General features: G+C 49.5%; 1 protein-coding gene across 1 annotated transcript in view; it reads left to right on the forward strand.

The window, feature by feature from the left end:
- Positions 1–15,957, forward strand: part of LOC106499895 (fer-1-like protein 4) — a 45,641-nt gene that overhangs the window by 25,881 nt on the left and 3,803 nt on the right. The window contains exons 29-42 of the mRNA XM_067307442.1: positions 121–280; positions 1,386–1,489; positions 1,924–2,055; positions 2,700–2,748; positions 3,922–4,028; positions 4,419–4,550; positions 5,274–5,384; positions 5,886–6,013; positions 6,532–6,702; positions 8,749–8,903; positions 11,560–11,738; positions 13,342–13,427; positions 14,403–14,501; positions 14,795–15,036. Of these exons, the coding sequence (XP_067163543.1) occupies positions 121–280; positions 1,386–1,489; positions 1,924–2,055; positions 2,700–2,748; positions 3,922–4,028; positions 4,419–4,550; positions 5,274–5,384; positions 5,886–6,013; positions 6,532–6,702; positions 8,749–8,903; positions 11,560–11,738; positions 13,342–13,427; positions 14,403–14,501; positions 14,795–15,036 (1,855 nt within the window). The remainder of the gene's footprint in view (positions 1–120; positions 281–1,385; positions 1,490–1,923; positions 2,056–2,699; positions 2,749–3,921; positions 4,029–4,418; positions 4,551–5,273; positions 5,385–5,885; positions 6,014–6,531; positions 6,703–8,748; positions 8,904–11,559; positions 11,739–13,341; positions 13,428–14,402; positions 14,502–14,794; positions 15,037–15,957) is intronic.

The raw sequence follows: 15,957 nt of genomic DNA on the forward strand, positions 1-15,957 counted from the left end.
ACCAGCGACGTGCTGGTTTTAGGGCAGAACTGTAAAGTGCTGTCAGACCTCTCAGTTGCGGCAGGGCCACAGTGAGTATTGGTCTTGCTCCTACAAACCCTGCATGTGGCTCTTCTGCAGGAGCTCCCGGAGCAGGTCTACCTTCACCCTCCCCTCAGCATCTTCGTAGTGGAAAAGCGGGCATTTGGGCGCACTGTGCTGGTGGGGACCCACATTGTGTCCAATGTGATGAAATTCTCTCCCAGAGAGCTGGAGGAGGAGCCGGAAGATGAACCCAAAGGTGAGCTGCTTGGTGAGAAGGGGTGTTCCCAGATCAGGCAAGGCTCTCACGGAGGGAGCAGGGAACTTCTGTGTAGGGCAGGGATCTGCAGCCCTTCTGCCCCATCCTAGCCAGGCACTAAAGACCTTGTTTGAGAGATGTAAGATACCCAGCAAAAGCACAGCATGGGGCAGAAGCAGGTTTGGAGGTGGATTGTGCTCCTCACTGAGAAAATGTCTGCAGCATTTTTTGGAGGTGGGTGAAGTCAAATGGTGGAGTGCAGGGTAAATGCTGGTGTCTCTCTTTGGGGCTTGGGGTGGGGTGACTTTTTTCTCCAAGGTCACCTTATCATTTGGCTCCCCATCACATGGATAGAACTGTTCACCCATGGACATGACATTTCCTCATGGTCTCTTTCCTATGCACTATTTGCCTTATACTTGCAGAAACCAGAGGAAGAGGCACAGCTCACAAAGGTGTCTCAGACCAGCAAGCCATATAGCTGGGGCTGGGTATTAGACAATTAGACAATCTTATTCCTGTGGGAAGTTTATGTCTAGATTCAGAGATGTTTAGCCCAAGAAAGACTATTGTAATCATCTATTTCAACCTTCTGTGTAACCAGATTGGAGAACAGTCCCCAGTGATACTTCCATCAAGCTTTAGAGAGTGTGAGCTGGTCCACTGGGACCTAAGATTTAAAGGTTTCTGGTTCTCTCACACAGTTGGGTCAAAGACTGCTTGTTGAATAATGGAGTCAATAAATAGTTCTATGATAGCAACAGCTAGAGCTCCTGATCCGGGAGCATGTAAATAAGCATGGTATGAAGGGGAAGAAGCAAAGGACTGATCTGTGGTGATTTCTGAATAGGGAAGTTATAGCTCCTATATCTAAGTTCTTGGGAGTTAGCAACAGGCACGTGGATGACAGTGGCCAGACCTCAGCGCTGTACTCGGATTTCCAGTAATCTTTTGGCAGGGTCTGTTAACAAGAGCTGTGAAAGTAACCACACTGTAGTGGGGTAAGAGGGAGGGTTTCCCTGTGGATTAATAACTGGCCTAAGAATAAGAAGCAGAGGGCAGAAATAATTGCATTGGAACATGAAGCGCTCTCTCTTCATTTCAGCTCAGAAAGTCTCGTCCCGGCCCCTACCCTCTCAGGCTGTGATAAACGTTGGCCTGGCAGCCGGTGACGCGGGTCCCAGTACTCTCCCCCTGAGTCTTGTGAAGGTGAGTGATGTGTTGGGCCTGCCAAATTTTGAAGTTTGGAAACCCAAACTGAAATTTAACAAACAGAAAAGAAAGTTCAAAAGTTCAAAGTTAGGTTTTGACAACCAGTGTTTGCTCTGGACCCAAATACTCCTCTTTCCCTGCCTATCTCATGGAAGAGCTTCACATCCACTTTTGCTGCTCCTTACCACTGCTGTGTGTCTGGGCTCTAGCACAGTGAGAAGAGCTGTGTTGCCTCGTGCGGTGAATACTGCTGCTTTGGTAGCAAAGCACAAACCCAGAGCTACATGTAGCTTTGCATCTCCTGTGCTCTGCCCCAAAGCTGAGCCTCTGGTGGGGGCTCTCAAGGCAATAGTGTGGTCTTTAGCATATGGTGTGTGGGTGTCCTGTATAGCCATTTCCTCACTCTGAGCCCTTTGCTCTGTGGTTTTAAGGCCCCTTTGAAGAAAATTCCTATCAATAAGCTCATAAAGAAAAATGATGAATATGAAGAGGAAAAACCAGAGCTGGAAGAACTGGATTGGTGGTCCAAGTACTATGAGTCCTTAAAGGAGCTCAATAACCAGGTAATTTCTTCTGATAGCTGTCAGCAGAGGCGAAAAGTGGCCACACTGGCTTGAGGAAGATGTTTTCAAAAGCACTAAGTGCCATGGGAGTCCTTGTGGCATGGATCTGCAGTAAGATGTGGGCTTTTATGTATCAAACATACTTAAGGTAGTCAGGTATCAAACATCCACCAAATGGACTGATTTCAGCTGGCAACGGATGCTGAAACACCTTTCAGGATAGGGGCCCAAGTGGTTTTGAGAATGGGACTGGGCTCTTGAGTTGTTTAGGCACTCCTGAAAATGTGACATCGCTGATTTTATCTGCAATGCAGGGTCTTTTGTGCTGGTTACTCTCTGTCCTGACCGTCTTCTGAGGGTGGGCTATGGGGGTGTGATGTAGCCTGCAGTGCAGGTCTGCCACAAATCTCAAATCCTTGCTTGCCCTGTGCCCATCTGGTTCCCAACTAAAAAGCCAGCAAGGTGTGTATTCCAGGTGTGTCATTAAGGCACTCATTGGATACTCCCCAGAATAATGCTAATGCTAATTGATCTTGGGATAGGTATTAATGACTCTGCCAGAAGGAAAGTTCTGGAAGTGTTGTGTGCTTGGAAGGAGAAGCCTTTGCTTTCTGGGATGTGGGGTGACTCTGTGTGTGTTTCAGATGCGTAGTGATGAGGAAGATGCTGAGAATGATGACCTTAATGATGCAGGTGAGTCCTCTGGCAATACCCAGCTCTTCTGTGCTCCTGGGAGCTGAGGAAAGCAAAAACTTTACGCAGTCCCAGATGGTGCTGCACTTATGGAAATGGTGTCTGAGCAGGTAATGACTTTGCAACGTTCAGCAAAAACAACACAAGGGAGAGCAGAGAAACTAGAAACACTGGCAAGAGCTAACAAAGGTGATTTCAAGTTGAAAACATGAAATTTTTCTTGGGAAAGTTGGGAAAATTGTATTGAAGCAACAGCCTTCCCTAGTGGGCAAAAATTCTGCAGAAAAATCAGCTGTAGAGATTGTGGGATTGTCATGGTGAGAGCAGGAAGCAAAGGGGGGATGGACAGAAAGGGTGATGGAGAGGCAAAACCATGTGGGAACTGGAAATCACTCTGTGTACATGGAAAGGCCTCAACCAAGATACAGGGTTCATTCAGAGGTAGCAGAAAGACATTAATAAGAAGCAGAGGATCTGGGAATGATGACGTGACTGTAGGGTCAGGTTTCCTGAGGCTGTAAGCAGTGGCTGGCTTAGCAGTGACCTGGGAGATGAAACAGTAAGTATAGAAATGATGTAAACCCCAGCGAGGGAGAGGAATGGGAGTGGAGGGATACCTGCATGCTGTTAGTGCTCAGGGGATTTGGGGTCTTTGGGAAATGGGGCATGGACACATCCTCTCTCTCCTTGGGTTCCTGTTTCCCCAGCCTAGTGCCTCAGAGAAGGGTCCTCTTACTCTCCAGGCAATGGTTGTCTGTGCCCAAAGCAGTGGCTATGTGTCAGCTGGAGATCTACCCAAAGCAGTGGTCCATCCACATAAGCATCCATGCAAAGAAGAGGATTAGCTCTCCTTTGTGCGTGCCCTGACAGCAGCTGCAGGCTGGTCCAGCCACTTTCCTCCATTTGCTCTCTTCTTGGCCACTTCCTAAACAGCAGCCATTCAGGCCAGTGGGGCAGGCAAGTCTGCTGATTTCTGTTCCCCCCACCATGCAGGCATGCCGAACTGAGGTGCTGTGAGGGCACATGTTCCAGACAGCAACAGCTCCAGTTGCCCTGACACAGGATAAAGCCCTGGCTGAATGCAAAAGGTCTTGCCAGGGTCATTTTGTAGATAGGCACTTGAGATGATGGGAGAGACCAGGATATTTCCCAATCTCCTTTTGCTGTTTCTAGATGGAGGGAATTTAAATGCAGCCTCTATTGACATAGAAGCAGAAGAGGAGGCAGTAATTGAAGATGAACCAACTCGACCCAAGAGGAAGCTCATTGCCACACTTCAGGTGGGTCTTGGGGTGACAGATCTGGCCTCTTTCAACCCCATCCCTTCAGCCATGTCCTCCTCACCTTCCTGCAGTGGGGATTGTACTGGGATGGAGAGTCTGACCCAGCAGTGTGCCTTGAGCCCCATCCTTGCCAGACTCTGACACAGCTAGTGAGACCTTGGAGCCAAGGCTTATAACAGAGGGACTTGTGGTTAAAGAGCTGGGATGTGTGTGCACATCTGGGGATGGACATGGAATGAGGGAAACTCATAATATTCTGCACTGAATAATACTGGGGCAAGACAGGACCAGGTGAAATGGTTGAATAAGCCAGAGGATGGTCTTTCTGAGTCTCCTCCCCTTTAAGATGACAGGAAAAGGCCCCAAATGACTTTCTATTTATTTCAGATCTACAACTCTGAGCTGGAAAGTGAGTTTGATAATTTTGAAGACTGGCTGTGTATCTTCCCTCTTCATCGTGGCAAAACAAATGAGGATGAAGATGGAAATGAGGATGAACATTTTGTGGGGAAGTACAAGGTATTGTATCATTTGAATGGCATTTGTACTGCACATGAAAGAAAATCCTTAGGGCAACCTGTATCTCAGAGCATTCAGACACCAGCAAAGCCTTGGGAGAGGGCAGGTGTGTGCAAGGTGATGTGAAGACACAGTGAGATATGGCCAGGGTACTGTCAGGTACTGCTGAAGTAATTGTGTGCTGTGATCCTTTGCTAGTGGATAAATGCACCTGATTTAGATTTTTCTGCTCTTACAAAGCATCAAGGGACTCATCCCGGTGGGGGCCCCTGAGTACGTTCAGTATGCAAATAAGTGTTAGCAAGCTTCACTGGCTTTAAAATTAGTAAAACTTGTTTACAAGAAGCATCTCTTCTCATTTGAAGACCCTGAAATACAACTACAGAATTTGATTTAAGAAGGTCCTTAAAATAAAACTTTGGTGCCTCCCTGCCTTTGGCAGTCCAGTTATGTGCTTAGAGATGCTCAGTTCTCCTAGTGTTGGCAGTGGTCTGATAGCTTGCAGGATAACCTGCCAGCAGTGACTACCTAGCCCATGTGGGCACTGGACACCTTGATGGTGCCTTTGGATAGAGCTGCCCCCATGGGCACAGGGATCTGTGCTTCACGTGGGTCAGTGGCTCTGATTTCTCAGTATGCAGGTGAGGCTGGTCTCAGTGGCTCCAGCCTGTCCAAGATATTCTCTTTTGTATCTTGTTGTTGCCCATAGTATCTTCTCTGCAGGGCTCCTTCCATGTCTACCCTGCTGAGGAAGCTGGCACAGAGCACAGAGTCTCCCAGGGCATTCCAAGGAACAGACCCATCAAAGTTCTCGTAAGAGTTTATATTGTTAAGGTAAGTTTCTTGTGGTGGTGTCAGTAATGCTTGGAGGTCTGTCCTTACCTAAGGACCTCCTGCCATTCTTCACTTGGGTAATGTGAGCGGTGGCCATTGTGAAGGGCTCAACACTGGCTTGCAGGCTCTGCCGGCCCAGTGGGAGTCAGCTATGGCGAGGGCTGGCATTCACATCTTGTCCATGGAAGTAAATGGGGAGCTCTCCAGGTGTTGTAGCTTCAGGGCTTGCTGAAAATTCAGGCAAGCATTTCTCAGCTCCTCTCATCTGCCTTGAGACAGTGAACTGGGGAGCAAGTAGACAAGACAACAACTGGAAACATCGGTGGCTTGTTGACTGGGGATTTGCAACAAGTGCCCAATTCCCTGCTGGGGCAGCTGCTGGCAAGACCCAGCCAGTGGCCTTGGGTGGTCTCAGGCCTGTGCAGTGTGACCTGTACACATTGCTCTCTGCAGCTCTCTGCAGCTCTCTGCAGGTATTGCAGAATTTCTTGTGTATTCCAGGCTACAAACCTGTCTCCAGCAGACCCCAATGGCAAGGCAGACCCTTACGTGGTGGTGACGGTGGGGCAAGAGCAGAAGGACACGAAGGAGCGATACATCCCAAAGCAGCTCAATCCCGTATTTGGAGAGTATGCAGGAGGTTTTCCTTTAGCAAGTTTAATAGGAATAGTGCAAATCTGGGGCTCACACTGGTGCCACACGGAGCTCTCATGTGGTGTCTTCAATTCCTCTTTGGTGTCTTCAGTTCCTCTTTGCTGGAGAATCCTGTGCTGTAACACACAGGTCCCAAGCATGTCTCCTGTGTCTCGCTGTCACAGGAGCCATAAGTGTCTGGGTTAAGAGGGAAGCAATATCAAGGGCTTGAGTTACCAAAGCAGGAAGCCAATTAGCAACAGAGCTTTGGAGAGCTCTTTCCCTAACTCCAGGACCTCTGTCCAAGAGAATATGCTCCTGAATAAAAAAAATCCTTAGTTTGGATATGCACACTGAGAACTTCATACCCTGAACTTATGGAAAGGCAAACTCTATCAGAGTCTCTTGGGTTGGCAAATACAGTTCTTAAATGTGTAAGATGATTAAAATAGAGCATGTGTTTCATTTCCATCTTCTTTGCTAATCACACTGCTCCCCATCTGCTTCCGTCCAGAGTTGTGGAGCTGACGGTCTCCTTTCCCATGGAATCAGAACTCACTGTGGCGGTATTTGACCATGATCTGGTTGGATCAGATGATCTGATTGGGGAGACCAAGATTGATTTGGAGAACCGATTCTACAGCAAGCACAGGGCCAACTGTGGCGTGGCTTCACAGTATGACACGTAGGTACTAGAGAGACATGTTAGAGACATGAGACTTGTTCTTCTTGCCTGCTGTTCAGGTTGGTAACAGACTGCCTCCAGTTCTGCAGGATGGAGCTCTGCTGATGTTATGTTGGAAGCTATTAAGCGACTTTTGAATCAACCACAGTCTGACTCCATCAATCAGATTAGACGTCCCTTTGAGCAGTGAGAACCAGTGTATAAGGCAGGAGCAGAGCCCTTTCAATGCAGGCCATGGGATATTGCAAAGGGGCTGGAGCAGCAATTGCTTTGCAACTGCCTGGAGCATGTGCTGGAGGAGAGGAGCTACAGGAGAGCAGAGGAGGCGATATCTTTAATTAGTCCAGGTCTTTCTGGCTGTGTTCTGCTTCCAGCTGAAATCTTATTTTTCATGTCCATAGAAGCAAGATTGAGCCTTATTTCATGTAGGGTTCTGAGAGATTCTGATTTTGGTTTACCTTGGGCTGAAAACTACAGCGTGTTTTGAGCCAGCTTGGCAGGTCTGTTGCCCTTGTGCAGGGAAGACAACAGCTATCAGAAGGGCTGAGCAAGTGGCAGTAGCTACTTGCAATCTGCTCTGTGCATCTTAGAGTCAAACTCCAAATATCATCATTAGTTTGGAACAAAGCAGAGTGACTTTTTTAAATGAGACTAGCAGTGCTGATTCAGGACAAAGATCAGGAAGGTGGTTTTCCCAGGGAGTGGATTCTGGCACTCCAGCTGTGCTGACCCCTGCAGTCTTTCCAGCCAAGGAAAATGTGACTGCAGCCACCTCAAGGGGAGGAATAATAACTCAGCTCTAAGTGGATTCCCTGGGGAGGACAGGGCAGGAATACATCTCCACTAAGACACTTAGCAACCAAATATTTTCAGGGCAGGAGGTTTGCTGAGGCTGCTGTTCAGGCTCCTCTTAACTCCATGTAAACTTTCATCCATGGTATACTTTGAGCAGGCATCCCACAGATCCACTATGTGTTATATGGATAACTCCACCTCCTTTAGTGTTTCTGGCTCGTACCAGCTTCCTGTGATAGCTCTAATTCCCACTGCAGACTAATATATTTTGCATGTAGTAGCAAAATTTCTCTCACATTGCTGAGCTGTGGAAAAAAATGCTTACTTGACATCAATGTAATTTTGACCTCTTTTAGAAAGTAGGACAGTTTCTCTAGTAGTGGCTAGTTCTGTGAGCAGCAAGACTCATGATGTCTGTTTTCCTTTGGTCTTATCCAAAATGGATCCTCCTGTGTCTAATAAAATAGCTGAGCTCACGCTGTAGCTTTTCCTTCCAAGGAAACGCTAACTTGAGTCTCCCTCCTCTACCCAGGAAGCTTTTCTCACAGTATTGATGGGACAAAATACATCTGAGATGTGTCTATCAATTTTTATTTGAACTTGACCAACAAATGGAAAGTTAGTGAGAGAGCTGGGAGGCTGACAGGCAGACATCTGACAGCAAAGTTGCATGCACCTCATTTCACTAGGCAACCAAGTGAGGGATCACTCATGTTTAGACTGAACTTGCTCGACCTGTTTTCACTGTTCAGAAAGCTCCCACTGTTGTACACCATTAAAAATTAGATCTGACTTTTTTGGGGGAACTTGGTTAGCCTCCTGCAGAGGACGCACCAGAGGATGATGAAGCAGCTGAGGTACTGGCAGGTATGGCATATCGAACTTTGGTCTTTGGGCAGTTTTTTGCAAACAATTTTTCTTCTCCCCCTCTATGAGGAATTAGCTCTAGATGTGGAGATGAGTCCCCAGAATTGCTAAAACCTCTGTCTTCTTGTTAAGACCTGCTGCTCAAATTGCTCCTCTTGCTTCTCTTAAGCTAATGGTTATGTGATATGCAATGCTGGCTTGTTCCAGAGGAGGAGCATTCGTTTATTTTTTGTGTGCCTGTGAGAAAGAAAATCTGAATGCCCAAAGAAAATTCGAGTCAGGTCTGGTGGCCCAGCCTTGTGCTGGAGGGAAGGCAGGGATGTCTCACAACCTAGTCAAAATATCTGTCGTGTCTAAAATGAAGACATTCTCCATTCCCTGCAGAAATGGCTATAACATGTGGCGAGATGCTTTCAAACCCACACAGATCTTGGATAGTTTATGCAAGAAGAACTCGCTCCCTGCAGCAGAGTACAGACGGGAGGAGGTCAAAGTGAACAATCAAGTCTTCAAGGTCCCTCCAGAGGCTTTTCCTGAAGGTACAGAGCACTCCGAGAACCACTAGTGCTCCCTTAAATGGCCACTTGTGCTCAGCAACGAATGTGCTGATGAACCCACCAGCCTCTCCTCCTCAAAGTGGGAGGCCGGTTGAGCCTTTGGCCCTGACTCTTTGCCCTGCAAGGTCCAGGGTTTCTGGGTTGCTGTGGGGAACACCCGCAGCAAGCTTAGCACTCAGCGAGCCCAGTGATATATTTGTGCTTGGTGGTGCACTCTGGCCCTGGTTAGGTAGATGCTGGTGGTGTGCTGGGGGGAGATATGATCCAGACTGTTTGGTCCCTAAGTGGCTTCCCAGGCAGTGGATGAAACGATCACCCTGCAAAGTAACCCCACTCCCATGGCAGCAATGTGCTTGTGGTTTTGATGGCTTGCTGAGCAGAAGAAGGCTTAGCTTATTCTAGTGACTGAGGTTGGCAAATAGCTGTATTTGCATCTGTTTGTGGCCACCATCCCCAAGATACTGGTGTCTTTTAATTGTTTTGGGGGGGAATTTTTCAGTCTCCTTTCCTGTCCTTTGTTGGCTGAGTCTTTCAGGGATGTGCTCTGTTTGGGGGGGCTTTAGGTGCTTTGGGGGGCTCCCTACTGCTGTTGATTTCCTTCTTGTGGGCAGCTACCACATCCTCTTTGCTCCCCCCCCCCCCCCCCGAATTATAAACTGCTAGTCGGGGCCAGTAGCATCCAAGGATGTGGAAATCTTTCATCCTCTACATCAGCAGTGATGGAGAACCTCCCCAAGCACGGCTCTGTCCCTGGACATCCCTGCTGGACACATTCCCTCCAGTGTCCAACACTTGGGCAGCCAAGTCCAACCTGGAGGGAAGGATGGAGCAGACCTGGCCTGCTTGTGGATGGCTGGATCCTGTGAGGCAGCGCTGCCCATCCTGCTCAGAGATGGGGCATCCTACCTGTCCTGCCGACTTTCCCTTCTGCCCATTTCAGTGCTGCTGTTCCTCAGCTTTCCACTGACCTCTGCAGGCTGGTTATGTCATGAGGGGGAAAGAGATCCCACTCAGAAGAGCACAAGGAGCTTCTAGAAGCCCTTTTCCCCTTCCCTCAGGTTGCTGGGTAGCTGGGAAGTAAGAAATGGGGTACTGTCCTGGCGCTCCTCTGGCAGCCAGGACCTCCTGCCATGCTGGCCACTGGGACCCTGTGGGTTGGAGATGGGAGGTATGGACACACTCCCTGCTCTTCCTCTTGGAAAAATGGCCCTATCCCCACTTTCCTCTTTCTCTTCCTCTGCCATGTGCTTTCCATCTGCTCTTTTGGAAATAACTGGATCAGTCTTCCTTTCAGAGTCAGTTTAAACAGGATTTAAGATTCTGTCTCTGAAGTTTTTGTTCATTTAAATAGACCCTTTCCCTCCTCATTGTATTTTCTCTTGATTCCATTTGGGAATCCCTCTTTTTCCTTTTGCCCCTTTGCCCATTGGTAGCTGTGGTTGTTTCCCTGCTGGTCTTATCTCTACCTGAAGCTGCAGAGCCTGCATAAGCCGCATCATCAGCCTCAAAGGCTCTTTGTCTTTTTATTCCCAATTGTTTTCATCTCTCTTTTGAGTCATTTTGGCTAATTCCCATTGTGTCTACAATCTTTTCTCAGATGGGTAATTGCACTGGGTTATATCTGGACTGTTTTTTTGCTTTATGTGAAGCAAGACCAAGAACTACCCATTTTGTCAGGGCTCCCATTGCCCCCACTAGTATTTGAAAGAGCTGTTTTTAGAATGAACCCATTTGTTGATTTTTACAAAATCAAAAAACCCAGATAGGGATAGCCATCCCCAGCTGCATGCTCCTGCTGTGCCCCTGCAAAGCTTGGGCCTCGACGGGGGGGCTGATCCTTTCAGCACTTTTGTCTCAAATATCAAGACCTGCGTCAGAGCCCAGCTGGCTCTTGGAGTCGGCAGTGGGTGGCTGTGGTTCAAACAAGGCTGCAGTGCCTTGAGCTGAAGTTGGTGCTGGGGAACACCTCACAGCTGTCTCACCTGGCCTTGAGGTCCATCACAAGGGCATCTGTGTCCCAGAGGGACACAGCCATCTGGGGATGGCTTGGGCTGGTTTTGTCTCAGACTGACCTCCAGACAAAGAGCTGATGCTTTGTTATTGTGTCCTTGCCCATGGCTTCCTGCTTTTTGCCCCACCAGCGGGCATTACTTTGGTCTTGAATTGTATCGCCTCCATTTGGCTTGGCTTCACACCAAATGAATCAATTAACAGTGTGGACTGGGCAGGACAGGGGCATGTGTCACTGCTGAATGACAAGTCGTGCTTCCCCACAGTGCTTCTGGGGCAAACCTGCTCACCTGTGGGTCTGCCAGCATTACCATAGAGACCTGGGGAATTAAACTCTCCCAGAGGGTCACAGCCTGCTCAGTATCTGCTAGATCTTTTGCTTTTTGCCCTTTTCCTCTTACTTCTCTTAGCTTGCTTGTCTCCTGCTCACAGTCTTCCTCACTGCTGCAATATATTGCACACTTGCCCTTTAGCCTTGCCCTCCTGCTTCTCCCTGTTTTGTTCTTCTAGTGAGGTGCTTGTTTACCCAGTCTGCTGCCTTCCCCTACTTGTGTCTGAGACTCATGTCCTGAAGTGGTTGTTGCTGACCAGGTGCCTTCATCTTCTAACTGGCTGTGTCCTCCTGCAGAGGCCTTTGTGAGGAATGAGAGAGGAGTGGCAGATGAGAACTGGTCAGCGCATGATGAACATAAGGCTTTGTATGTCCTGCAACACTGGGAAGAGATGGCAGGATATGGGTACAAGTTAGTACCAGAGCACGTGGAGGTTCGTTCCCTTTACAACCCAGAGAACCCTGGGCTTGTGCAGGTGAGACGTGTTTCCTTGCCCAATTTGGACATAATTATGGGGTGAGACCTTCTGTGCAGCTGGTCCCCAGCCCTTTGGCTGGACTCCCGTTGTCTCTTGTCTCCTCCTCACTGTGAGCCCTGCACACTACCCCTTCCCAGGTGGGTGGCTGGACCTGCGTCTCTGCATAGCCAGGCCTGCTAGGGAGGCGTTGGCCTTGAGTATCCTTTGCTCAGGTCCACTCTCCAACCTCTAGTGGTGCTCCTGGACACCCTTTCCACAAGGGACCTCTGTCCATTGATGCTGTGGCCACCAAGCTGGTGGCCCAGGGTCCTTCCCGTCGCCTCAGGCCACAGGGTGCTGCTCTGAAAAGGAAGCTGTGTGGGTGGCAAGGGACCTGCTCTGCCTTCTGGGCCATGCCACCACCATGCTGGGTGGTTGTGTCCTTGCCTTTCCCTGCCCACTTCCCCCCGGCACTAGCAGCAGCCCTCCAGCCTCCATTTTAAGTTGGGCCTTGCTGCCTTGCCTCTTCCTCTGCTTTGTCCCCTATCACTGTTTCTTTGCTCCCCTGCAAGTGCCCTGTTCTGCCCTCTTGGCTTCTCCTTGCTTGCCCAGGGCAGCACTGCTGGTCTTTCCACTTGCCCCAGACAGGGCCTCAGCAGCTCTGCCAGTGCCTCCGACCTGGGAGCATGTGGTCTGGATCCTGGCTTCCCTGTAAAATTATCAGTTGCTGGCTGTTCAAATGGCAAAAACTGTTCCCAAGCTGTGAACTGAACATCACTGGGGCAGCAGTGTCTGCAGAGAGCCCACAACAGCAGCTCCAAGAACTGGCGATTCCTTCTGCCAATGGCAACAGCTGTGTGTTGAAACTTGGCCCACAGCCTGTCCCCTGCAGAGTGTCCAGAGCTGGAGTGCTGAGATGGTTTGCTTGGTGACAGGTCTGCCCTGGAGCCGGGGTGGATGTGTGATTCCCAGTTTGGAAAAGCTGAGATGTTTTCCCAGATGATCAGTTGCAGATTGTCACTTGCAGGCCCGGGATACCCCAGGGTCACGATGTAACTGCTGCTTGGAGGAGAAACATTCTTTCTCAGTTTTACGCAGTGTAGTGATTTGAGCTCAACCATTTCAACATCCTGCACTAACATCTCCTGTTCCCTTGGGTACCACAGATCTGTCACACAGCAGAGCTCTGCAAACACACTGATGCTGGTTAGCAGTGGAAACGCATCTGGGGAGGGGAGGATCAAACCTGTCATGTCACTTTTCTTGGCTATGCCAAAACATTGCACCTTCATGTGCTTGTTTGTTAAAACAGAGTGAGATGTCTGTTTGTGTTTGAAATAGACTCAGTTCAGCTGAAATGGTTTTTCTTGTTTGGAGGATGGAATAAGCTGTTTTTTTGTATTCCCCCCCCTGCCCCCCAGTCCTATCTAAAATGCAGGTACATGAAACTGAAGTGCTGGGGCATCAGCAGGCAGCTAGTTTCAGTAGAGCTGGGGTTGGAGGGAGCTGAGCTAGTGGCTTTCTGGCAAGAGCTTTGGACTTGCTGGACTGAGTCCCTGCTCCTTGAAGAGCTAGGAGGTGGTCTGTCCTTTGAAATCTCTCTTCTGTCTTCTCTTGTCAGGGCTCCTTGCACATGTGGATTGACATGTTTCCAAATGACGTTCCCGCACCGCCTCCTGTCAATATCAAGCCACGACTGCCAATCAGGTAGCACTCATGGGAGCGGGACTGGGGCTGGAGAACCCGTGTGGAGGGTCCCTGTCCCTTGCTATGCCTGGTAGGATGCAGTGCAGTCCTGCACAGGCTGGCAGGTCTGTGCTAGCTTGGCAGTGCCCTGGCACACAGCTCTCCTCTCTGCTTCAGCTCTGACTGCAGGACAACATTTTGGGCCCATCAGTGTGGTGCATGAATGCTTCAGCTGCTGAAGTTTTTGTGAAGGGTAGGGTTAATCTCCTCTAATGCTGGACATGGATGAGACAGAAATCCAGGTCTGAGCTAGTCACCCAGCTCCAGTCTGGCTAGTTGAGTGATGTCCTCTGGGTGCCTGGAGAAGAGTTGATGTAGGAGATCTGCTGTCTTAAATGATCTGTTGGGTCTACTGAGACGATTGGTCCAGATTCTTCTCAGAGGTGCACAGTGAAAGGACAAAAGATAAAGGACACAAATTGCAGGAAGGGAAATTCCAACTAGATCTAGGGAAAACATTTTCATGATGAGGGTGGAGCAACGCTGGCACTGTGACCCTGTGGCCCAGAGAGGTGCTGGGATCTTTTCAAAACTCACCTGGACATTGCCATGAGCAATCTGATCTACTTTGAAGTTAGTCCTTCTTAGAGCACGAGGTTAGAGTAGAGACTGCAGAGGTCCCTTCTTGCCTAAGTTTTTCTGTGTTCCTATGGCTAATTGGTGCTGGGTGGGTTTCCCAAACACCAGGAATTTGCGTTGTGTAAGGTGCTTGTTTTGACTGTAGGTGTTTGACCTGTGGGGTTGTAGCCCTGCATGAAGGGCTTTGTGTGAGGCTGCTGGGCCTGCCTGAACCAGAGGAGCCCTAGGCAGGGTCCCATGGGGCCTTTGTGATAGGTGGGCTCAGGTCCTACTGCTCTGCTGGTGTGGGCTTGACCTGCCTAGCCAGGCACTGAGGGCAAGAGCACGTGTCTCACCGTGCCTGGGTCCCTCCCACAGCTACGAGCTGCGTGTGATTATCTGGAACACAGACGATGTGATCCTTGATGACATCAACCCAATAACGGGAGAGCCTTCCAGTGACATCTACGTCAAAAGGTCTGATGGGAGCCAGGGGGAGGCCAGAGCGTGGCTGTCCCGCTCCCTTGCTCTGACCCATACCCCTCACTGCCTCCTCTGAACCTCTGCTCCTCCCTGCCCCAGCATAAGGTGCCCCACTCCAGTCCCCTGCACTGACTGCTGTACCCCCAAAGATGCTGGTTAGGTGTTGGTTCAGCTTGGCTATCTGACCCTTCCTTTCCTCCCACCCCATGGGGTTTGTTCCCTCTGTCCTTCTGCTCTGTGGTGCTGCCTTTGGGACTGGATAGGAGATAACTTAGTTCCTCCTGCAGCTGGATAAAGGGGCTTGACCACGACAAGCAAGAGACAGATGTTCACTTTAACTCCTTGACTGGGGAGGGCAATTTCAACTGGAGGTTCGTCTTCCGCTTCAACTATCTCCCAACCGAGAAAGAGATCACCTACAAGAAGAAGGATTCCATCTTCTCCGTGGAGGAATCGGAGTTTAGGGAACCGGCTGTTCTGGTCCTCCAGGTCTGGGATTATGACAGGATTTCAGCTAATGACTTTCTAGGTATGGTATGGTCTGCTGGGAGTGGGGTGGCTTGTCCCTGTCTCGCTCCCCTCACCTTATGCGAACATTGCAGCATTTTGCACAGGGCTCAGCTCTCTGAGAAGGAACACGAGCAGCACCGGATTGATGTCTTTGGCTTAGCAGCCATCTGGGCTGGCTTTTCCCATGCAAGTGATAGACAAAGTCTGGTGGTGCACACCCACCCTACAGAGACATGTTGAGCTGGCAGGCCTGTCCCAGGGCCTCATTGTCCTTTTCTGGGACCGGTCAGCCCCAGGACTGCTAGGTTCTTCTTCCTCACAGCCTATCTGTTAAACCTGCTCAGTGTCCTTCCTCTCTCTTAGATTTGTAGTTCCAAAAGACCTGGCAAAAAAGCAGCTTTCCCAGGAGCTCATGCTGGGCATGGGGATTGGCAGCCTTTGTGACTCCTTTGGCACTTGTCTCACCGCATCCCGTTGCTGGAGGCTGAGCTCCTTTCTGCCCCCTTGCTGCTTTGATACTTCTTAGTAACCAGACTTGCTGAGCTGGGCATGCAGCAGGGGCATGGCAATGAAGCTGGGCCAACAGTGATGCTGCCCACATTTGGACACAAATGCTTCTCCCCTCCTGCTTCTGCTCCCGTTCCCAAGTTTGCAGCACTCTATTCAGTTATCCCTTCCTTCTTCAAACTTTGACCTCCTTGCTAAAAAGCAGCTCCTCTGCCCTGCTGTCTCCCAGGCAGAATAAAACTCACTTGATTTATCATCCCTCCATAGTTTATTCCAAAGGACTTTATTTCCATGAAGCACTATTAATGGTGATCTGTTCAGCAGTGGTACACAGGGACTGAAGAAAGCATTAGACAGCTATCCCAGGGCTTCCTGGCCCATACCATCTCAGAAACATTTAGGCAGGAACAGGACTCTGCAGTCTCTACTCCAA

This window comes from Apteryx mantelli, chromosome 18, assembly GCF_036417845.1.
Source record: "Apteryx mantelli isolate bAptMan1 chromosome 18, bAptMan1.hap1, whole genome shotgun sequence".
NCBI classification, from domain to species: domain Eukaryota; kingdom Metazoa; phylum Chordata; class Aves; order Apterygiformes; family Apterygidae; genus Apteryx; species Apteryx mantelli.